The sequence below is a fragment of the Muntiacus reevesi genome, chromosome 4 (genome assembly GCF_963930625.1).
Source record: "Muntiacus reevesi chromosome 4, mMunRee1.1, whole genome shotgun sequence".
In the NCBI taxonomy this organism is placed as follows: Eukaryota; Metazoa; Chordata; class Mammalia; order Artiodactyla; family Cervidae; genus Muntiacus; species Muntiacus reevesi.
In genome coordinates this window covers 61,237,120-61,260,891 of record NC_089252.1, presented here as the reverse complement: position 1 = coordinate 61,260,891, position 23,772 = coordinate 61,237,120, and the positions used below count along the sequence as shown (strand labels likewise).

The 23,772-nt window shown below is 42.0% G+C and overlaps 1 protein-coding gene across 3 annotated transcripts in view; it reads right to left on the bottom strand.

Moving 5' to 3' along the window:
- URGCP (upregulator of cell proliferation) overlaps positions 1-23,772 on the bottom strand; it is a 113,251-nt gene that overhangs the window by 10,361 nt on the left and 79,118 nt on the right. The window contains exons 1-2 of one of the 3 annotated variants that reach the window (XM_065932882.1): positions 22,454-22,588; positions 8,202-8,272 (exon numbers count right to left, since the gene is read on the bottom strand). In XM_065932882.1, the coding sequence (XP_065788954.1) occupies positions 8,202-8,272; positions 22,454-22,467 (85 nt within the window). In that variant the 5' untranslated portion in view covers positions 22,468-22,588. Of the gene's footprint in view, positions 1-8,201; positions 8,273-22,453; positions 22,589-23,772 lie in introns of those variants that run through there. The other 2 variants (XM_065932881.1, XM_065932884.1) reach the window with 2 other exon arrangements.

Sequence of the window (23,772 nt, the reverse complement as noted above, 5' to 3'; positions counted from 1 at the left end):
CTCATACATTATTTGTCTTTTTGTGACTATTTCACTTAGCATAATGTTCTCAAAGTTCATCCTTGCTGTTGCATAATGTAGAATTTGCTTCCTTTTAAAATCTGAGTAATATTCCATTGTATGTATACACCATATTTTGGTAATCCATTCATCCATTGATGGACACTTATGTTGCTTCCATGTTTTAATTATTGTGAATAATGATGCTATGAACCTGGATGTACAAATATCTCTTTGAGAACTTGTTTTTGATTCTTTTGTGTATACACCCAGAAGGGGAATTACTAGATCATATGGTAGTTCTATTTTTAATTTTGTGAGGAGCCCCCATACTGTTTTCTGGGCTCAGTGGTGAAGAATTCACCTGTGATGCAGAAGATGCAGGAGACGAGGGTTCGATCCCTGGGTCAGGAAGATCCCCTGGAGGAGGGCATGGCAACCCACTCCAGTATTCTTGCCTGGAGAATCCTATGGACAAGGAGCCTGGAGGCTACAGTCCACAGGACTGCAAAGACTCAGACAAGACTGAAGTGACTGAGCATGCATGGACACATTCAGTTTTTCACAGTGGTTTCACCATTTTACATTTCCAGCAACACTGCACAAGGGTTCCAATTTCTCCACATCTTTGCCAACACACGTTCTTCTCTTTTTTTGTTATAGTAGCCATCCTAATGGATGTGAGATTGTATCTCATTGTAGTTTTGATTTGCATTTTCCTAATAATTAGTGATGTAGAGCATCCTTCAGAGTCCTTACTGTCCATTTGTATAGCTTCTTTGGAGAAATATCTTTTCAAGGACTTGGTCCAAGTTTGAATCAGGTTGTTTTTTTTCGTTGAGTTTAAGGAGTCCTCTGTATATCCTGACAGTAATCCCTTATCAGATGTATGACTGCAAGCGTTTTCTCCCCTCCGGGTGTTGACGTCAATCCTCTGTGTGTGCATGCGCAGTCACTCAGGCATGGCTGACTCTTTGTGACTCTATGGACTAGCCGGCCAGGTTGCTCAGTCCAGGCGACTCTCCAGGCAAGATTACGGAAGTGGGTTGCCTTGCTTTTCCCCAGGGGATTTTCCAGACCCAGGGATCAAACCTGCATTTCCTATGTTACACACGGACTCTTTACTGACTGAGTTACCAGGGGAGCCTTGTACGCTGTGAATAGTGTCTTTTTCCCCAAAACTTTACACTTTTAATTCTGTACTGGGGTATGGCCAATTAACAATGTGGCGGTGCTTTCAGGTGGGCAGCGAAGGGCCTCCGCCACACACATACCTGTATCCATTCTCCCCCAGGTGGATACTGTCTTTTTTAAAATATATATATATTTTTTTAATTGACGTGTAGTTGACTCACATTTTCTCAGGTGCACAGCAAGGTTATACAAATACACATATATCATTTTTGAAATTATTTTCCATCATAGGTTATTACAAGATATTGACTATGGTCCCCTACCCTATACAGTAAACCTTTGTTGCTTATCTATTTTTTAATTAGAAATGTATCATTCTATTCATATTAAGTCAAACAAGTGGAATCAGAATGTCATAATTTTAGTTAGCAAAAATTCATAAGTTTTCTAAAATATATATTATACATTTTTATATGTATGTATACAAAAGCTTTTCTGGTACATTTGATAAAGGCTTGAGAAAGAACATAAAAAAAAAGATGGAGAAACTGGGGAACATAAACTAAATGAAATGTGAGCACTGAATGTGAAATAGAAAAAGTGAAACAAACAAGCCAAAAGTAAAAGATCATCATATAGTCCAAATGTTTTCAAACATAACTGCTCATTAGAAACATATCTGGAGCTCTGGAGAAAAAAAACAATACATGAGCAATTTTTTTCAAAAAATTTCAAGATAATTCTGATATGCATCTGGATTTTAAAAAGTGATTACTAGTTTTTCTATTAGATTCTAGTTTGGGTAATATAGAGCTCTTTTATTTTTCTGTTGACCAATCATGATATAATGGTAATAACTGAGTAAAAGTTACAAAATCACAGTAGTAAAAGATGTTTATCAGTTTTCACAATCAATAGCTAGATCAAAAAAAAAAAAAAGATAATTACAATTGCAAGCCATAATGGGAACATGATCAACTTAACAATATAAAATAATTACATACAATTTGGGGTGGGGTGGTAAGTAGAAGTGCATACACACATATGTTTTCATCCCCCCAGCCAGTCTATGTCTTTTGGTTGGTGCATTTAATCCATTTACATTTAGGGAAATTATAGATATGTATGATCCTATTACTGTTTTCTTAATTGTTTTGGGTTTATTTTCTGTAGGTCTTTTCCTACTCTTGTGCTTCCTACCTAAAGAAGTGCCTTTAGCATTTGTTGTAAAGCTGAATTCTCTTTTGCTTGTCTGGAAAGCTTTTGATTTCTCCATTAAATCTGAAGGACAGTTTTGCTGGGTAGAGTAAGTATTCTTGGTTATAGGTTCTTCCCTTTCATCAGTTTGAATAAATCATGCCATTCCCTTCTGGCTCATAGAGTTTCTGTTTAGAAATCAGCTGATAGCCTGATGGGAGTTCCCCATATGTTATTTGTTGTTTTTCCCTTGTTGTTTTTAATATTTTGTCTTGTCTTTAACTTTCATCAGTTTGATTAGTCTGTGTCTTGGCGTGTTCCTCCTTGGGTTTTTACTTCCTAGGACTCTGTGCTTCCTGGACTTGGTTGACTATTTCCTTTCCCATGTTTGGGACATTTTCAGCTATCATCTCTTCAGATGTTTTCCCGGGTCCTTTTTCTTTCTGTGCCCCTCTTACTGTCTCACTGCAGCTTCTTGTTTGTCTTTGGACATACAGTATCTTTTTTTTTGGTGGCTTCCAGCATCCTCCTGTTGATGGTTGTTCAACAGCTAGTTACAATTTTGGTGCTTTCATGGGAGGAGATACACGCACATCCTTCTACTCCACCATCTTGAACAGGAATCTATTTAGTTTTCTATTCTCTATTTCATTGATCTCTGCTCTAATCGTTTATTATTTCTTTCTTTGTGTGACCTTTGCATTTAGCTTGTTTTTCTTTTCCTGTTACAACTTAAAGTTGTAAAGTTAGCCTGTTTATATGTGATGTTTCTTGGTTTTAACATGAGCATGTATAAGTTTCCTCTTAGTACCACTTTGGATGCTGTCTATAAGTGTTAATATGATGTGTTTATATTTTCATTCATGTCTTAACTATTTTTTTAATTTCTTTGAGATTTTGTCTTTGATCCATTGGTTGTTTGAAAGGACATTGTTAGGTCTCCAAAATTTTGTGAATTCTCCAGGTTATGTTAGAGATTTCTAACTTTATCTCACCATGGTCAAAGAAGATACTTTGTATGATATCTATCTTTTAGAAACCACTGACACTTACTTTGTGGCCCTATATATGGTCTGCCCAGGAAAATACCCTATGTCCAGTTGAGAAGAACGTGTATATTGTTGTTGTTGCTGGCCGGGGCGGGGGGTTGTTCTGCGTATGTCTCTTAGATCTAGTAGGTTTATTGTGTCGTTGAAAGCCTCTATTTCCTCACTCATCTTCTGTCTGGTTGTTCTATTCATTATTCTGAGTGGGGTATTGAAATCCACAACTATTACTGTAGAACCGTCTATTTTCTCCTTCAGTTCTCTCAGTTTTTGTTTTTTATATTTTGATGGTCTTACATTACATAAATGCTTATAATTGTTATATCTTCTTACTGTAGTGAAATGTTTGTTAATATGTAATGTCCTTCCTGTCTCTTGGAGTTGTTTTTTACTTAAAGTCTGTTTCATCTTAAATTAGTATAGCCACTGCAGTTCTCTTTTGATAATTATTTGCACATAATATCTTTCTCCATCTTTTTACTTTTACAAGTTGTCTTTGAATCTCAAAAGTGAGTCTCTCATAAACAGCATATAATTGGGTCATGTGTTTTTATCAATTCTGCCAATTTCTGTTTTTTGATGGGAGAGTTTAATCTACTTACATTTAAATTACTGATAAGGAGGCACTTATTTCTGCCACTGTGCTATATCTTTTAGTCCCTCATTTCCTGCATTCCTTTCTTCTTTTGTGTCTATTTATTTTTTGGTAGTGAAATGTTTAAATACCTTCTTGATTCTCTTTTGTGTATATTCTATAACAATTTCCTTTGTGGCTGCCATGGGGATTACATTTAGTCTCCTAAGTTTATAACATTCTAATTTGAATTTATACTAATTTAATGTCAACAACATATACTCTAATTGTTTACATGCTGTAAAACTAAAAACCCCTTTTGCTTTCTGATATCACAAAATTACATCTTTATATAATGTGTGCCCCTAAACATAAACTAACAACTCTTCAAATGTATTAGTCTCCTAAATTACATACAGAACAAGATTTGGAATTACAAATCAATGTTACAGTAATGCTAGCTATTACATTAATGTTTAATTTAAATATATTGGTCTCGTACATCACATAGAAAACAAAAAGTGCAGTTACAAACAGTTGTTACAATAATACTAGCTATATAATTGCCCATGTTTCTACCTTACTGAGATCTTTATTTCTCATACAGCATAAGGTCACTGTCTAATGTCCTTTCTCTTTCCAGCACTCCCTTAAGTATTTCTTCCAGGGATAACTAGTGGTCACAAACTCCCTTGGCTTTTGTTCATCTGGGAATGTCTTGATTTCTCCCTCATTTCTGAAGCACTGTTTTGCTGGATATATGAATCCTGGTTGACAGTTTTTTTAAGCACTTTGACTGTATCTTCTGGCCTCCAAAGTTTCTAATGAGAAATCTACAGATTATCTCTTTGAAAATCACTTGTAGTGACTTGCTTATCACTTGCTGCTTTCAAGATTTCTTCTTTTTCTTTGTGTTATGTGTCTTGGTGTAGGTCTCTCTGAATTCAGTTTACTTGGAGTTCATTGAGATTTTTGGATGATTACATACACATCTTTCTTTAGATTCAGGAAGTTTTCAGCCATTATTTCTTCAAATATTCTCTCTGCTTCTTTTTCTTCTTCTTCTGGGTCTCCTACAATGAGTATCTTGGTCTTTTGATGGTGTCCAACAGGCTCCATCTGATTTTCTTCAGTCTTTTCTCTTGCTGTTCCTCAGCTTTGATAATTTCCACTGTCCACTCCACTATCTTCAAGTTCATTAATTCATTCTTCTGCCTGCCAAGTCTGCCTTTGAAACCTGCTAGTGAATTTTTCATTTCAGTTGTTGTACTCTTCACCTCTAGAATTTGTTTTGGGGGAGGGGGGATCAGGATGGGGAACACATGTAAATCCATGGCTGATTCATGTCAATGTATGGCAAAAAACCACTACAATACTGTAAAGTAATTAGCCTCCAACTAATAAAAATAAATGAAAAAATAAAGAAAGTATCAAATTAAAAAAAACAATTTGTTTTGGCTCATTTTTAGGTTTTCTATTTCTTTATTGATATTCACCTTTCGTTCACTCGCTATTCTCTTGACTTTCTCCATATCCTCCTTTAGTGCTTCTAGCATCTTTAGGATTGTTGTTTTAAAGTCTGTCAAATATATCTGCCACAAAGTCTTTTAAGGGACAGATTTTGTTGATATATTTTTCCCTGTGAATGGATCACATATTCCTATTTCTATGTTTTGTGATGTTTTTGTTGAATACCTTTGAATCTAATAATGTGCTAACAATGGAACTCAGATTATTTCCCCTTACTCAGGGATTGCTACTGTTATTTTTTGATTGTTTGTTTTTGATTGCTGTTGGCTGTTGCTGTGCTGAGATTCAGCTTAAGATGTAAACTTAAAGTCTTCTCTGATCTTCTTTGAGCATTTTCCTGGGAATGCACAGTTATTTTCTAATTTTTCCCATATATGCAGTTGTTTTTGAATGTTCTACTCTTTAATGTGTGGCTTACAAAATATAAATAAGCAAATAATGATAGATGGGAAGGTGTTGATCTTTTGAAGCTGGAGGGGGAGGGGCTTGCAACAATGTTTGGAGTTCTGACAATTGCTGTTCCCCTCTTTGCTGCAATTAGAGTGCAGGTACTGGGTATTTAGAGGACGGGATTTTGCCCGCCCTGGATCCCACAAGCTGTGTCAAATTACTCCAAGGCCATGTGGAGTAATGCCTGCCACTTGGCTGTAGGTGGAGATGGGTAGCTGCTACTGTATTAAGAGCTGAAACTGACCAAAATTAACTGCAGTTTACCCTATAATTCTTCCCCTGGAAGTTGGAAGCCTCCACCAGACTGCAGAGTCCCAGAGAAATTACATCAAACAGATTCTGCCAGTGCAACTGCTATCCAGGTGAGGAGAGGTATTCCTGGAGCATCCTGCTGTGCCATCTTCCAGAATTCTCTTCAATGATTTTAAATAATTTTTTAAAGAAAGAGTTATTAAGTAATTAGAGTCCTCAGACTTGAGATAAAGCAAAAGCAAATATATTCTATAGGATAATTATATAAAGTACAAACCAGGCAAAACTAATCTATGCTTTTAGAAGTCTGGAGAGTGGTTATGTCTGGCAAAGGCAGGGTAGGAAGTGATTAGAAAGTGGACTTCTTAGGTAATGTTTTTGTTTAGCTTCTTCTCCTGGATGCTGGCTAATATAGGTCAGTCTTTGTGAAACTTTACCAAGCTATGCGCTTACAATATGGGCACTTTTCCATATGTATATTATACTTCAATACAACTTCTTTTTAATTTTATAGGTTGAAAAGCTCGCTTTAGGTCTTAAAAATATGCTTAAGAGGAATTCACATGCCTCAGGAAGAAATTTTTTTTAATAATTACAAAAGCCTTATTCACTGGAAAGACAGAATTTTGGAGAAGGGCCAGAACGTCTCTGAGCCTCAGTTTCCTCAAATGAAACAAAGGACTGATAATGACTATCTTATGAGGCTGTTGTCAAAAACTAAATAGGGCAACCTAGCTCACAATAAGCCAGTAAGGTCACAGCTTTTCCCCAGCCCACCCTGAAATTTTCTTTCCTGAGTTTCTATAGCACTGCCCACCAATAGATTGCCTTGTTCTATATCTACACTGTTAAACATGCAGTCACTAGCTGTATGGCTACTGAGCACTTGATATATGGCTAGTGTGAATGAGGAACTGAATTTTTAATTTTATTTAATTTTAAACATGTGCCTAGTGGCTAATGTATTGAATTGTACAATTCAAGGTCTTGAGAAACTGAAGGGCTTCGAGCAATTATTGCTTGATCTCAACTTTGTTTAGCCTTGACCAACTGACCATGAACTCCCACAGCGCCTACCTTCTAGAACTTAAGTTCCAAAAAGATTAGGATTTTTGGTTGTTGCATTCACTATTGTTTCTTATATTAACAATCCCTACAACAAAGCTAACACATGGTAAACAGTCAAGAAATATTTGTTTGAATGGATAAAATAAAATTTGATTAACCCAAACTTATTTGCATATTTTTGTAGGGTTATTTTTGCATAACACTATTAATATCCAATAGGACACATTCATTTTCAGGAGCACCAAACTAATGAAAGGTAGATCCAAAATGGTGATTTCCCTGGGTTGGGAAAATCTCCTGGAGAAGGGAATGGCTACCCACTCCAGTATTCTTGCTTGGAGAATTCCATGGACAGAGGAGCCTGGCAGGCTACAGTCCATGGGCTCGCAAAAAATCAGGCATGAGTGAGCGACTAACACTTTCACTTTACTTTCATATCCAAAATGAAGTTATTAAAAGAAGTTAAGATGTCTAGACTTGGGTTGAAATCACGAGGGGCAGCTACAGCCCCACCCCATACCCCAACTTTCCAGAGACATAAAAACCAGCTAATATGGACCATGTTCAGAAAGATTATAAGCCCCAGTCTACTAGGACAGTCCCAATCTATTCCTCTTGTCCCTTTCACCCTCATGTGTGCCCAGTTTAGAAACTAGACAGTAACACTCAACACAGCTCAGGATGCAGGAATAACAATGTGCTCAAACTGGAGTGATGTGTTCCTGGTAAAACTGTGGTAAATACCTTTTTAAAAGTGAACCGTATTTTGAATATATGAGGGAAGCTTAAAAGACCCTTAAATGTATCTTCTTGTAAAAGGAAAAATAAAAAACCTTGTGCTTATTGATTTTTGAGGTCCATGATCCTGCCCAGTACGGTGCTGGAATTCAGAACCCCGATGGGGCAGAAGAAAGGGATTTGCTCCAGGGTGGGCCCAAGCCCAGTTTTACCTGCAATGGCCACAGCTGTTCGTCTCTCAGAAGCTTTTATTTCTGAGGTTACTTCTCCCAAATCTGAGTATCTGAAACAATTTCAGAAGAAAATTATTATTAAATTAATGAAATGCCACTTTCACCTATCAAATTGGATACACATCAAAACCTCTTAGGAAGCCTTTAAAAATTACAAATCCTGGTCACACTCCAGATCCTCAAAACTAGAATCTCAAAGCCAGGCCCACACGTGTCTAGAAATACCAGCACTCAAAAACTGTGGAACAGAGCAAACAGGCATCCACAAAAGCATAAAAATATATATCATTTGACCAGTAATTCCACTTCTATCCTACTGAAACAATTAAAATTTAGTTACAAATATGTTGATGCCAAGTGGATAAAAGATAGATTTCCATTGTTTTATACTATTATGTGAAAATTAGACATCTTTTAAATCAAAGTCCAATAATAGGAATTATGGTACAGTCTTATTGTGCAATCATTAAAAAATATTCTATGGATCTCATTTTGTGGGAAAAAAAGATGTATGATATGGAATGATGTTAATGATATTTTCATTGGTGGGGGAAAAGTCAGGTTACAGGAGAGTATGTAGAGTGTGATTACTATTTAATAAAACTATATCTTTTTATCTAAAAGTGTATAAAGGGAGATCTAGAAGGATGTTCATCCAAAGTTAATAGTGTGGGCAAGGAGGGATGATCCTGAATTAATTTAAGTAGCCTTGATAGGTATAATCTATTAAAGAATAAACTATTTTAGGTATATTATAGGAATGATTAAATGTGTTCATTTTGTCAGAAGTCAGGATTCCATTGTTGAAGAAAGGGCACACAAAGAATGGAGGAAGTTAGAAAAAGAATTCACAGAGGTACACTGGGATTGGAGGTACTGGTATGCACTCGTGATTTCTACTGCATGCTCGTGTATCTGTATGCACGTGCATACGTTTCCTAGCTCTGTCCATTGAAAAGGCCTGAAGCAAAGACACTACAGTACCAGAGAGCATACCAAGTACCCTTCAATATCACACCACACTAAAAGGTATCAGGTCTCCTTGGAGAAATTACAGAGTCCAGGGCTGGAGCAGCAAAAGAACAAGATGAGCCTGAGCATTTTATTTCTGAAGACTAAAAGTGAAAGTGAAAGTTGCTGAGTCATGTCCGACTCTTTGTGACCCCATGTACTATCCAGTCCATGGAATTCTCTAGGTCAAAATACTGGAGTGGGTAGCCATTCCCTTCTCCAGCAGATCTTCCCAACCCAGGAATTGAACCGGGGTCTCCTGCATTGCAGGCTAACTCTTTACCAGCTGAGCTACCAGGGAATCCCTCTGAAAACTAGGAAGTACTCGTAAAAAGAAAATGCTGGGGTAGAGCACAGGACACAGAAGCCACCTTGGAGGGGCTCCCACTACCAAGTGTTAGTCAGTTTGAGCATGAATATAATTAAATACGGTGATCAATTTAAAACCATTGAAAAACAGGTATTAGTGAATCTGTATAGATAACAAACAGATAAACAAATGGCAAGGGGAGGAAATGAGGGCTCTTGCTTATAACAGAATGCTAATAGGGAGGGTGCTGCAGGTAGCGCAGCATCACTTTTATAATTATCCTAATAAAGAATGGTTCAAGCTAGAAACACCAATGAATGCCAGTTCTGGCAAGAGAATGTTGACAGGGAGCAAGATATTTGCCCAGGCCCAAAATGCTTCCTCACAGATTGCTTATTGGGTGCCAGAAGGAAAAAAGAAAAAACTAGCAATTATACTTGACTTGGTAAGCAAAGCCAGTGAACACGGGGATAGATAGCTATATGTGCCTCCAGCTGTGGTACCTTGAGGAAGTGTGGTACCCATGCAGCACTCTGGCTGAGACTGTAGAACCCTGATGTACTCATAAGGACAAATCCAAAATGAAATGTACTGCGACAGGGGAAAACAATATGATCACAAAGTATGAATGTCTTGGGCTTCCCTGGTGGCTCAGCAGTAAAGAATCCGCCTGTGATGCAGGAGACCTCAGTCTGATCCCTAGGTTGGGAAAAGCCCCTGGAGAAGGGAATGGCAACCCACTCCAGTATTCTTGCCCAGAGAATTCCATGGACAGAGGACCCTGGAGAATGGGGCTCCTCTACAGTCCATAGGGTCACAAAGAGTTGGACATGACTTAGTGACTAAACAACAACAATGAATGTCTCAAAAGAAAAAAAAAAAAAGATTGAGCAACTTTCCAGATTAAGGGTGCTAAAGCGACAAGAAAAAAATGCAGTAACTACCCCGAAACTGGATCTTAAACCAGAAGGAGACATTTTGTGATCTACTGACTAAATTGAAATATAGGTGCTATCCATGTCACATTTACTGATGTTGATAACTGGTACTGTGGTTACGTAAGAGAATATCTCTACTCTTAGGAAATAAGGTACTGAAGAATTTAGGGATAAAGGGTAATGATGTATGCAAGTTAGTTGTTAACTTTTTCTTAACTTCTAGTTAAGAAAAAAAGTATATATGTTAGTATTTATGTGTGTGTGTATACACATGCATACCCATAGAATGATAAATGGGAATGGTAAATGAGTTAAAAGGTTAAGAATAGGAGACTCTGTATGAGGTGCCTTTTAAATTTTGTAACTTATCTCTAAGTAGAAGTTATTTCCAAACAAAATGCTTTAAAGTTAATAGTGTTAGTTATTTCTGGGTAGTATGATATCAGTTTATTTTGTCTTATTTGAATTTTTTAAATAGAAGAGGCACATATTGATTTAATAAAGCTAAATGAGCTATTAAAGTAATGATATTAGTCAGTGTCAGGGTGAGAACTGGATGTGTGTCTGCCCCAAGAAAACTTGTAATCTGCTGCCCCTTCAAACCAATGTTTTTCCAAGAGTGTAAAAACATTTTGGCAGGCCCCCTTAGAGACAAGCAATCCAGCTCCATTTAATTCATCAGCAAAACAAATGTTTTGTGTTAATAAAATTCATCCTCCTAGAGGAAAGAAGGATTTCAAGGACCATTGGTTATTATTGCATGTTCCTTGAAGGTCTCATCCTCAGCCCTCTCTGAAAAGAGCTCCGGTAACCTCAGTGGTTGCTGTCTTCACAACTGCTTCAGCCATTTTAACATCGCAGGTGTGTGCTCAGTTGTATCCAACTCTTTGCGACCCCAAGGACTATACAGTCCACCAGGCTCCTCTGTCCATGGGATTTTCCGGCAAGAATACTGGAGTGGGTTGCCATTTCCTACTCCAGGTTATCATTGCAGAGTACTAGGCAACTCTCTGACTAAATCTGATCCTGTTGCTGATAAAAATGGAAGTTTTCATTGTCTTCTCTTCATTTCTCTGAAAAGAACAAATATTGCTTTTGTAAAAAGAATAAAAAATTAACCATGACTGGTTAAAAATAGTTTTCAAGAGGGAAAGGAGCAGGCCTGTCCTGGCGGTGACCTGGAGCCCTATGCTGAGACACAGGAGGACAGGGGCCGAGGATAGGGAGTTCCACCCAGGGTGTTCCCTGGCCTCTTCCCCCTGCACACAGGCTCTCAGGACAGGAACTTAACTTCAGCCCTTTCTTCTTCATGCAAGAGGTAGAAAACAAGAGTGTAATTATCACAGGGACAACCCTGAATTTGTGCTAATTTCTAAAAATATACATATAAATCTCTTTTTTTCTCATCAAAGAACTTCACATCTAATTGAGTCTCTGTGTTGTCAACTGGAAGCAGAGCCAAGTCTTGCAAGAGAGAGCAGCAACAGAATCTCACCTTTGTGCCATGCATTTTAGTTTACAACTCTGCTTTCAGTACTTGCACGGCCTGAATGATATTCCCCCAAATTTCTATAGTGAAACCCTAACCCTCAATGAGACTACATTTGGATATATGACCTTTAGAGGAGTAATTACCAGGGTAAGGCACTGATCTGATGGGATTGGTGTCCTGTGAGAGAAGGAGACCCCCCAAGAGCTTGCTCTCTCTCTCTGAAGGTGTGCAGAAAAAGGCCATGTAGGGAAGTAAGACAGGCCAGGAAGAGACGCCTTAGGAGAAACTGAATCTGCCTTCTCTGTACTCTGGGACTTTCAACCTCCAGAATTGCAAGGAAAAAATGTTAACAAACGTTAAGTCACCTAACCTGTGGTACATTGTTGTGGCAGCCTAAGCTGCCCAACATCATGAAGCTAGGGAGTGCAGAGCCAGAATCCAAACATGAATCTTCTGGTTCCCTTTTGGCTCTTTAATTTTTAAGGTTCTGATAGGCTTTAGGTAACTAATAATTACAGCTAGCAATTATAAAAATTATAAAAACCAGCCCATCTGCCAATTCCAAGCCTTGCCAAGCCGACTGCCACCTGTGCACAGGTAGATCAGACCAAGAAAGTAAAAACAAACAGTGTTTCCATTGTTCCCAGACATGGGCGAGGGGGCTTTCTACAAAGCAATTTTTGAAAATTACTAAATCTCTTTCTGACTTCAAAAATAAGACAAATATACAATACACAAAAATACCAAGAAAATGCCTTTGCTCTTTTGAGAAATTACTGACTATATTAATTAACCAATTCTCCCCTACACCTGCCTCTCATTTTTGACCTATTCACGCTGCTGTAGTTTATTGCATTAATGAACATATAGGACTACATTCTGTGTGTCCTGTTTTGCTTCCCTTAAGGGTTATTTAGGTTCTGGTCTTCTCCTGAGACCCATGCTGGTCCTTTCAGGACCCCAGAACTCAGCTCAGACCCTGGCTCCTGGTCTGTGCTGCCGGTGGCCTTGGGACCATGGCACCACAACTTAACTTCCCTTCTGCAGGCACCTCCCATCCAAGCTTCTCTCCGGGACAGGAGGCGCTCTGAATGCCATCCTGAGGACCAAGTGTGCCCAACAATTCTAAGTTTAGGAAGCAGACATCCTGGTCTGTACACCGCGCCCCCTTCAAGTCTGGCAGACAGAATCAAGATGCTGACAACCCCAAGCTGTCTGCCTCACTGGCCGTCTGTCCTGGGAAACAGGGCAAGGCACACTTGCTTGTCCCTCATTCTTTTTTACACTGCACAACAGAATTACTTGAGGAACTTTTCTATATATACCTAAAGATTCTGATTCAGCAGACCCACCTCTGAAATGGAGATGCCTGCTACCACCTCAGAGTCAAACATTCCTTGGACAGTGTCCCTCAAGGCCAAGAATAAACTGTCCAAACCTTGTGAGCAGGGCTAATTCCTAGCAACAAACTTGGCTCCTTCACTGAGTGGTTCCAATAAAATGAGATAGCATAGAAAATCAAACAAAAGGAGACAAAATACAGGGACGTTGCTTACATAATGCAGTTAACAGTATAATTGATAACTTTGGATAATAAAGACCCTGGTTTGTTTTTTTGTTGTTTTTTTTTTTTTGCTGTTTGATGCTAATAGCTTTCGAGATCTTCCACTTTCCTCCCTGCCCAACATCTGGGCCAGCAGACAAGAGAATCTGAGGTCTCCCTTCTTTGGTGCTGGCTGGGGACCCTTACTCCATTACAGTCCCCAAAACAAAACCTAACCTGAGGCCACTTGCTCTACCCAGAAAGCATCACTAAATTAGTAATAACTTCTGCAACCCTCTTAGTGGATTGAACTGTGTCTCCCATACCTATGTTCAGATCCTAACTCCCTACTATGAATGTGACCTTATTTGGAAACAGAGTCTTAGCCGATCTAATTAGTTAAATTAACACAATGTCATACTGGAGTAAAGTAAGCCCCTAACGCAATGAACTGGTATCCCTATAAGAGGAAAATTTGAATACACAGGGAAAAAAACATCTGGTGACAGAAGTGTAGATTGGAGTGATGTGTCTACAATCCAAGGAACACCTAGGACTGCCAGCATCCATCAAAGGGTAAGAGAGAGGCTTGGGACAGACAGAGCCTCCAGAAGGAACCAACCCTGCTGACACCTAAGCTTTAGACATCCAGAACTGTGAAAAAAATATTGTGTTTTCTTCAAACCTCCCAGTTTGTGGTACTTTGTTACAGCACCGCTACCAAACTAAGACAATATACACGTGGCTCTTGACAGCGGTATTAGCTTCGGCCTTTGTCTTGACCTGGGTTCTCCTCTGTATGGGTGTCTGTGTCTCTTCTCTGCTACTTATAAGGGCACCAGTCACTAGATTAGGGCCCACCCTAACTCAGTGCAACCTCAAATTAACTAACTACATTTGTCTGCAAAGAGCCTGTTTTCAAAAATGATCACATCACAATCACAAGGGGTTAGGACTTCAACATATGTTTCAGAGGGGACACAACTGATCCACAACATTCAGTCAAAACTAGGGGCTATCCAACCTTTGCAAGGTGACCAGACACTGTAAAGTTTAAAACTCACTATGCAGCTGTGAGGACTGGCTGAGAAAACACACGTGAAAAAGTTCCATCCAACAGCACATGAGGACAAGTTATTAAAAAACAGGTAATGGGCACGTGCTCTGCAGTCTGGCAGTTTAGTCCCTGAAATAGACTAGAATGTGCAGGGATCATGGCAGAGGAGCCCGCCGCCGTCCTGCTTCTCTACACCTAGAATCTCCTGAGGGCAGCAGAAGCAGCACCCTGAGAAAGAGCAGACCTCTCAAGGGTCAGGCAAATGCGTCCCGGCTACTGTTGATGTCCCTACAGCAGGGCCCTAGGGCAATAATCACTGCAACAGCCCAACCTAAGAGGGTCCCAAGGACAGAACTGGTGTAATGAGCAGCAGGTCTTCGTCCCAGGTTCATGCCATGGAGGATCACCACACACGAGGAAATAGCTCTAACATGCTGCCCCAGTCCTACAGGAGCTTCTACTAGGACTGGGTTAGAGAGAGAACACTATAATGAACACTCATTATACAAACCCTACAGAATACATGTATGTTAATCTTTAAAACAAAGCTGGCCATCTCTGCCCTGCACACCCAATGAGGTTGCTATAAGGATTCAGAGAGATTTACATATGTGAAGCAAGTTTATATAAGGCAGTATTCTCTTGCATTTATCCACATATTTATTTACTGCTGGGAACTTTTCTAGGAGTTTACGATATATCTGTGAAGGACATAAATACCTCTGCTCTTAGCTTACATTCAAGGAGGTAGGGGAAACTGACAATAAACTAGCTTTGAAAGTTTAAATAGAAGATACACTGGGAGGTGTTAGAAGGCTCTGGAAGAAAGAAAGTGTGGACTAGGATCAGGGTACCAGACATGTGGTGAACAGGCGGCACAGACTGTGGTAATTGGGTCATGGTGGGCCTCATGGAGAAGGGGACATCAAGCGCAAGCTTGGCAAATGAGGGCGTACAGCTGGCTCCATGAGGAGAGTGTTCCAGGCACCACACAGGCCAGAAGGTGCTCAGCATTCAGTGGGAAGATGGTGCAACCGGTATGGAGTGAGTAGGAGGCAGGCACAGAAGAGGTCAGGTGAGACCAAACTTTCCAGGCCATAGAAAAGACCCCGGCTTTTATTCTGGAGGACAGTCTGAGCGCAAGTCAATATGCCTGTTTTATGTTGAGAACAGACTAGAGATGATGAAGATCAGATCTGGGTGGCAGCACCAGAGGCAACAACACAGGGCTGGGCTCTGAACTCTCTGTGAAGGACATGAGAAAGAGCCTGCTAAACCTCAGATGTTAAGACTCAGTAGAGCTGCTACTATCTCAAATGGGAAGGCTGGAGATGAGCCTGGCTGGAGGGAACCATGAGCAAGCCAATGCTTATGTTCTGCCCAGGACCCACAAACAACCTCCCGGGAGATGCTGAGCAGCACAGGGGCTGGGGGCACTTAGGGAAAGCAGCGTTCCACCATGGACCCAAAAGACACACAGTCCGCCCATAGCAAAGGAAGAATCAACTTGTTACTTACCCGTGATAACAGAAAGAAAATAGAAGAGATCACCTGAAAAATTGCTGTGAGCAACGAGAAAACTCGGTGAGCTGGGGACATAAAAAAAATTGTAATAACCTAATTGCCTTCCTATATACAAACAAGTTTAACAATGTGATAGGAGGACTCCCATGTAGAGTATCAACAAGAAAAAATTTTTTAATATACATAAAAATGTGCAACCTCTATATGAAAAGAACTTCTAAATACTAAAGAATATAAAAGACTTGAACAAATGAAAAGTCATATCCTTTTTGGAGAAAGAAAGGCTTACTATAATTTTAAAGTCTGCTGCTGCTGCTAAGTCGCTTCAGTCGTGTCCGACTCTATGTGACCCCATAGATGTCAGCCCACCAGGCTCCCCCGTCCCTGGGATTCTCCAGGCAAGACCACAGGAGTGGGTTGCCATTTCCTTCTCCAATGTGTGAAAGTGAAAAGTGAAAGTGAAGTCGCTTTCTCCCTAAGTTGACCTATAAGTGAATTTAGGTTCAAAAACAGATAAGCTGACTCTATTCAGGAGTATCTGTTCAATAATAATCAGGAAAATCCTGAAAAAGAACAGTAATGAAGGAGGACAAAACCTGCCAGACAGTGAAACATAGTATAAGCCACAATAAATTAAAGCTGTAGTACCTATTCACAAATAGACGAAGAGTTCAGTAAAAGAGGAGCCCACAGTAGGCCCAGATACAGTTGGGAATTTTGTCCCGGACCCAGGCAGCTCTAAGTATCTGGTGATTATTCAATTATAACAACTTGGAAAAAATAAGGGTAAATTCTTACTACTCCTTTCACCAAAATGAAAACTACCTGGGTCAAAGCGTTAAATTAGAAAATGAAACAAAAATGCACTGAAATAAATATTTAAGACTTTAAAAAAAAAATATCTCAGAGTAGGGAAGGCTTCATAAAGTCAAAAGGCCAGATAGTGGAAAAGCATGTTTAACACAAAGGATGAAAGTTAGTTTTCTCAATGTACAAAGATCTACAAATCTATGAGAAAGAGCCAAGCTAAACAGAAACAAAGTAACAAAGATATCTCCAAAAGGCATTCTGGGTTTAAAACAGAACTAGAAGGACTGGAACCCACACTGCGTCCTGCCTCCCAGGGAGATGCTTCTCTAATGAGGGTGCCAGCTTCTCAGACAGGAGCAGGAGGAGCAGGAGGCAAGGTGCCTGAGCTTTCATTTATGTTCACTTTGAAATTTTTACCATGTGCATTGTTATTAAGACAACTAACAGTTTTATTTAAAAAATTACAATGCAGAGAATCTAAGACAGAACCACATCTGACCTACATCAGAAAAAAGGCCTTCCTGACATGCAGGTCATCTCACTAGGAATGTAAAACCTCTTAGAGGGAATTCTTCTTTAAAAGAAAGAGCTGTTTCTAAGTTATCCTACATTCAGCCATATTTCATACAAGCAAAATTGAGGGTATAACCACTCTGCTAAAACAGCTTCTTGCTCCAATAAACCAAGTGAACGCATCCTCACTTCAATTTCATCCCGAGCATGCCGGAGATGCTGCGTGTGCTTTGTGATCAGAACAAAATACTGAATGGAACATTTTTGTTGTGCCTCAGTAAATAAATGTAAACCAGTTGTCCATAATGGGGCTGTTAGGCATCGAGTTTTAACTTAAACTGCTTAGCTGGGCCTCAATTTCTTTATCCTTACAATACAGGTAATAATAGTACTTACTATAGGGTTGCTATGAAGATTAAATAACATAATGTATACAAAAACACTTAAAGAGGGCCTAACAACACACTCCTTAGAAGCAGGCAGGATCTCAATTTAAAAGCACATTCCCTTCGGCTGGAAAACTCTTGCCACTCATGGTCATGGGTAAGAAGAGCCTCTCCTTTAAGTTGAGAGAGAAGTCACACATGGCACTCCATCTGACGAAGCGCTGGCACATCTGACTCCATGAGCACGTTAAGTGGAGTCTGGTGAGCTGCTCTTGCAGAGCCAGCTATAAGAACCCTTTCAGTTCTCTAGTTTTCTCCAGTGGGGACCCACTGGGGTGGCTGCTGGCTCACTGGGCAACCCCAGATCTACGAAGGAAGAGCGAAGTCTGCATCCTGCTGCCCAAGTCACATGCATGCATTCTTTGGAAGCCACAGCAGCTCCTGAGCAGAGGCTCAGGGCTCTTTTGGACTTCACCCGGGGGCAGATACATACCTCACACGAGTTACTCAAGTGTCTCATTCCTATGGTATGATCTGTGGGCTCTTTCCTTCCTCCCCCTCGCCTGGCCAGAAGACCCATCCTCCGCCCAGTATGAAGAGCTTGAAGCTCTTGTGGTCCATTTGGACCAGAACAGGCTTCAGTGGGAAAGCTGAGCCCTTCCCAGGACCGGAAGCCCAGGATCCTTTCCTTTCCCACAAAATGTTGGTGTTGGAGAGAGTCTTCCTGGACAGGAAAGACAAAAGGTTGCAGTTAAGTCTGGGGTACTTTTAAATGTCCAATTGATGTTAACGGGAGTTGCTTTCAGCTGCCAAGGTAGATGAATCCTGGGGGAGTGGCCAGGAGGGCAGGTAAGGTGTTCAATGGCTCTCCTTGCTCCCCCTACTTTCAGTCCAGGACAGATCTCATCATCACTCCAGGCCCTGTGTAGAGACTACTTAAGTGTTACAATGACCACATTTTCTGAAACAAAAACCTGAGGGTATGAGTTTACTTATGGGATATTATGGGTGGTTAGAGTTCAATGTTATCAACCAGATCAAAGAAATTAGGACTATTTCCAAGGGCTTTCCTGGTGGCTCAGATGGTAAAGAATCCACCTGCAATGTGGGAGACCTGGGTGTGATCCCTAGGTTGGGAAGATCCCCTGGAGGAGGGCATGGCAACCCACTCCAGTATTCTTGCCTGGAGAATCCTCATGGGCAGAGGAGCCTGGTGGAGCCTACAGTCCATGGGGTCACAAAGAGTTGGACACTACTGAGCGACTAAGCACCAAGGGGATATAAGGAGTCAGGGATGAAGTTTCTATTTTGAAGACAGGGTGAATGAAGATGCCATTAGCTTACTATTTCTTGATTCAATAATTCCATCAGACAGGCAAAACTTTTAAAGTTTGATGTCATTGCAGGTTGGAAGGTGTAGAGGACCCTTACAATGTGGTGGTGGAAGGGGAATACGGAACAATCATTTATAAGGATATTTGGTAGCATCAGCTGAAAAACAGACAGGTCCTCTGACCACAATTCATTGTCTCTATTTTAGAAAAACACTCGTGCATGTCCATAGGGAGACACCAATTGTACAGCATTATCTTACAAAGAAAACTGAAAGCGTTCTTAACTAGATAACATAAGCATGACAGAATGTTATATAAATGTCAAATTTTAGGTAGATCTGTTCTTTGTTTTCACATGGAAAGCATTTCAAAGCATACTGCTGAGTGAATAAAGCAAGCTGCAGAACAGTATGAGACCACTTATGTAAAAGACAGAGCAAATGTTTAAGATGGCAAATTTTATGTTATGTGTAAAATAATAAATTTAAAAATGAGCGGGAGGATATAACATGTAAATGCAACAGAAAATGTCTGTCAGGATACCTGCCCAACTAAGATGGTGGCAGGGGCAGGCAGGGGGCCGGGGTGGGGGGTGAGGAGCGGAGCTTGTCTCTCTGATAAAATGATGGCCTGATTTAAAAAATACCAAAATGTTTAAACTGGTGGTCTATAGAAACTCAGACTACACTTGATTTTTGTTTTCTGTTCTTAAATTTTATACTTTTGTTTTTCAAATTATCTACCATTAACAATGTGATATATATATATTATACAGTTAACTGGGTTTGCCATCCCTCTAGATGGGTATGGATGAATGGTTGTAAAGTTGCTCTGGTTAGGAGCCCCTTCAGATGATAAAGGCCACAGACTTTGGTCCCAGGAAAATACACACTTTGTCCAATCTCTTTATGTAATAAAGAATACTAATTCTTTATTAGTATTTTATACAAATTCAAGTATATCCAAATACTTTACACAATTTCAAGGAATGCAGGACCTTGGAAGCCCACCCATAAGTTATGAACCTCAGGTTAAGAACCTTTGATTTGGACATTTAAAGCTGCAGAAATGGATGCAATCATGCAAAGAACATGTACTAGGCAGGAATTAACAGAGATAGACTGTAGAACCCAAAGAACTCCCAACAGTGAAGGAGCAGGCAGAGCAAAGAAGAGATGCAGGCTGTAAGGAGTGGAGGCCTGCAGAAGAGGGTAGATGGTAGCAGGCTGATGAGTTAGCTCCATCTCTCCTGTCCCCTCTGCCACCTCCAAACTGCTGTCACATGGATTGCCCAGAAATATATGACAAACATCCTTCCATGAACAGTGGGCAGTAAACCCGCAAAAGGAGGCTAGGTCCTACAGTTTGACCCTGCCTCCATCTCTGGCCTTATCTCTGTAGCTCCAAACACACTAAGCTGTGAGTCATCTCAAAAACATCTTTTCCCTTTCATGACTTCATTTTGCCATTTTCTTTTGTATAATGCCTAGCACATTGATAAGGTCCTCAAAAATTGTCAGAATTTCTTCTTTCCTTACCAACCGTCTTATGGAAATTGCCACTTAGAAAAGAACACTAGATTTGGAGGCTCTTCCATAAATGGCCCAGCAGAAAATCATGGCGTCCCCCTCCCATCCCTGCCCTGAGTCTCTGGACTTACTCCTGCCACACCCCGTCTAGTAGACTGACTTGGAAAGACCAAAGGATCTTAGGAAACCAGGTCTCCCTGGCTAGACACTGGTCTATCAGCAAAGCCTGCAGACATCTGGAGATGCGGACTGTTCCCAAATTTGTACACACCATAGTAAGTACCTATTTCTTTCCATGAAATGAAGATAAAGTATACTAAAAATGTGACCTCAGTTTTCAAATGGGTACCTCTAAGAAATAAGTATCAACTGCAGACTTATGAGATCACTCAAAAATACTTCGGACTGCAAACATCAAATCTGCACTTATATAATCTACCACAGGGACGCAGTTTAGGGACTATTGGCTCACAGAAGGGCATACCAGCCCAGCATTAAGTGCACCGCTGACCCATGACTACAAAGTAGTGGACACCAGATGCACCATCACCTGTTAAAAGGCCTCACGGAAGCCCCACACAGGCTCAGCCAGCCCTTGCTGCTTCCAGTCTGCCCTGCCTCACCCTTTCCTGACAGGAGGGCCAGCAACACAGTGGGACCTTGGACCTCTGGGTGAATCAACGTGGCCTTCTGAGGAATGACTGTTTATTTACAGCCTCAAAGTACTGGGTACTTCTGACTGCTCCTCCCCAAACCGAGAAAGACAGCAGGTAGATGGAAAATATCCAGGACTTGTCTGGAGTCAAATCCAGCTTGCTCCATTAAGACCCACTGCACCGAGTCAGTTCACTAAGCCATGGCATGAGTGGACTCCCATCACCTGGAAGGGTCGAAATATCCATCATTTCTACCTCGCAGCAACCCCACCCCCACACCAGGAACCGGTAAAGCCCTCTGAGACGTGGAAGAATGTACAACGTGAATTGCTATCACAGCCACTAGGTCTATGACACTCTCAACAGTGGACAACAGTCAAATGAATACTAGTAACAGCTAAAGCAATGACCTTGAGACTAATTTTCCTCCTCTGTTAAGCGTAGCTGTTTGTTTAATTCTGTCAATCCTAGCCTTCATGACCATAATGAATTGCTGAGGTTTTACTTGGCAATAAAAAATTTTTTAAAATTACAAACTCTGTGTCACCATCACTTCCTAAAAGAACATTAACACCAAGACAGTAGAACGGAGGTGATGTTGGAATCGCGGTAGCCACTGTAACCAGGCCCACGGCCCAGACCAAGAAGGAGGCCCCGACCTGGCCGAGCCGAGGGCTGACCCTGCCCTTACTCCTGACGTTCGGGGACATTCAGGCTGCGTCCTGACTGCGATGAGCCAGCATCAACTCTAAGGAGAACCAGCGGAGAAAACAGACGCGGAAGGCAGGGCGGCAGCCCCCAGCCGGGCTCCGGGCGCGGCGGCTCCAGGCCCGGGCGCCAGTGGGGGTGGGGAGCTGCCGCGCCCGCGCTCCCAGCCCTCGTCCCCCCCGCCGCTGCCCGCCTCCGGGCCCCGGACCCCGATCCCGCCCCCCACGCTCAGAGCCTCAGCCCGCGCCCCCCGCCCGGCCCTGCCCCCGCCTCGGCCGCCCGCGACCAAGGTCGGCAGCAGAGGGCCGCAGGGCCGGGCGGGCGGGGGTCCGGGGCCGCGAGCCGGGGAAGGCCGCCGGCGGTGGGCCGGAGCACCCACCGCGCAGCCCGCACCGGCGCGGCCGCGAGCGCCGCACTCACCCGGACGACGCCATGAGCGCGACGAGGCCTCGGCGCTGTCGCCGCCTGTGCTTCCTCCGCGCCGAGCCGCTCCGCCGGGGAGGGGCCTCTCACCGGCCCGACTCCACCAGCAGGCGGCGGGGACGGCGGGGACGGCGGGGAGGGCCCGGGGTCAGCCGGAGAAGGGTGTGAGCGCGCCGGCGGCCAGATGGGGCTGAAGCCGGGCATCGGTTCTGAGCGTCGAGGGCGGTGGGGCCTCGGGGAGGGGGTCCAGGGCCCGCTCCGAGCGGCCCAGAGTGGGGGGCGGGGGGCAGTGGGCGCGCTGACGGCGCTGGGTGGCACCGAGGGCGGTGCGCGACCCGCAGGCCTGATCCTCCCACCTGCTCAGGTGCACAGCTTCCTAGAGGCCAGCAGTCGCTGGAAGACGCCTTCGCTGCCAAACCAGCGGGAGAACCTGCCCTGGGGCCACTATAAACAGCTGCAGGACCCAGGTGAAGTCAGAACCTCCCAGATTTGAGTTTGATTTCCTTAAGAAAGCCTTTTCTTTAGCTCTGGTGTGTGAGGATGTGGTGGTGTTATTATGCACAACACTAAGTTTGCTATTTCTTACTTGGTGTACTGTGTTGCACGAATGTTGGCCTCGGAGTCAGTGATCCATTGTAAAAGATGTGTAAAATCACATTGTGAAGTCTCGAGGACTGTGGGGGCACTTTTTATTTTTCTTTACATTACACTATTTATCCACAGTAATGGCTCTGGAATTCCTGCAGTGGGTTTCACGCTTGAACCTCAGTTACTGTCTTGAACCTCAGTTCCTGTCTCAGCAAAATGAGTTTTCAGAGGTAAATGAGCTCTTGTAAGTAAGAACACTTAGTAAAAAGCTCTGGACAATGAAAATCATCGTTGATTGCACTTCTGTGTTATATTAAATATTATGGTTTTTCCAGTGGTCATGTATGGATGTGAGAGTTGGACTGTGAAGAAAGCTGAGCACCGAAGAACTGATGCTTTTGAACTGTGTTGTTGGAGAGGACTCTTGAGAGTCCCTTGGACCGCAAGAAGATCCAACCAGTCCATCCTAAAGGAAATCAGTCCTGGGTGTTCATTGGAAGGACTGATGCTGAAGCTGAAACTCCGGTACTTTGGCCACCTCATGCGAAGTGTCGACTCATTGGAAAAGACCCTGATGCTGGGAGGGATTGGGGGCAGGAGGAGAAGGGGACGACAGAGGATGGGATGGTTGGATGGCATCACCGACTCGATGGATATGAGTTTGAGTAAGCTCCGGGAGTTGGTGATGGACAGGGAGGCCTGGCATGCTGCGATTCATGGGGTCGCAA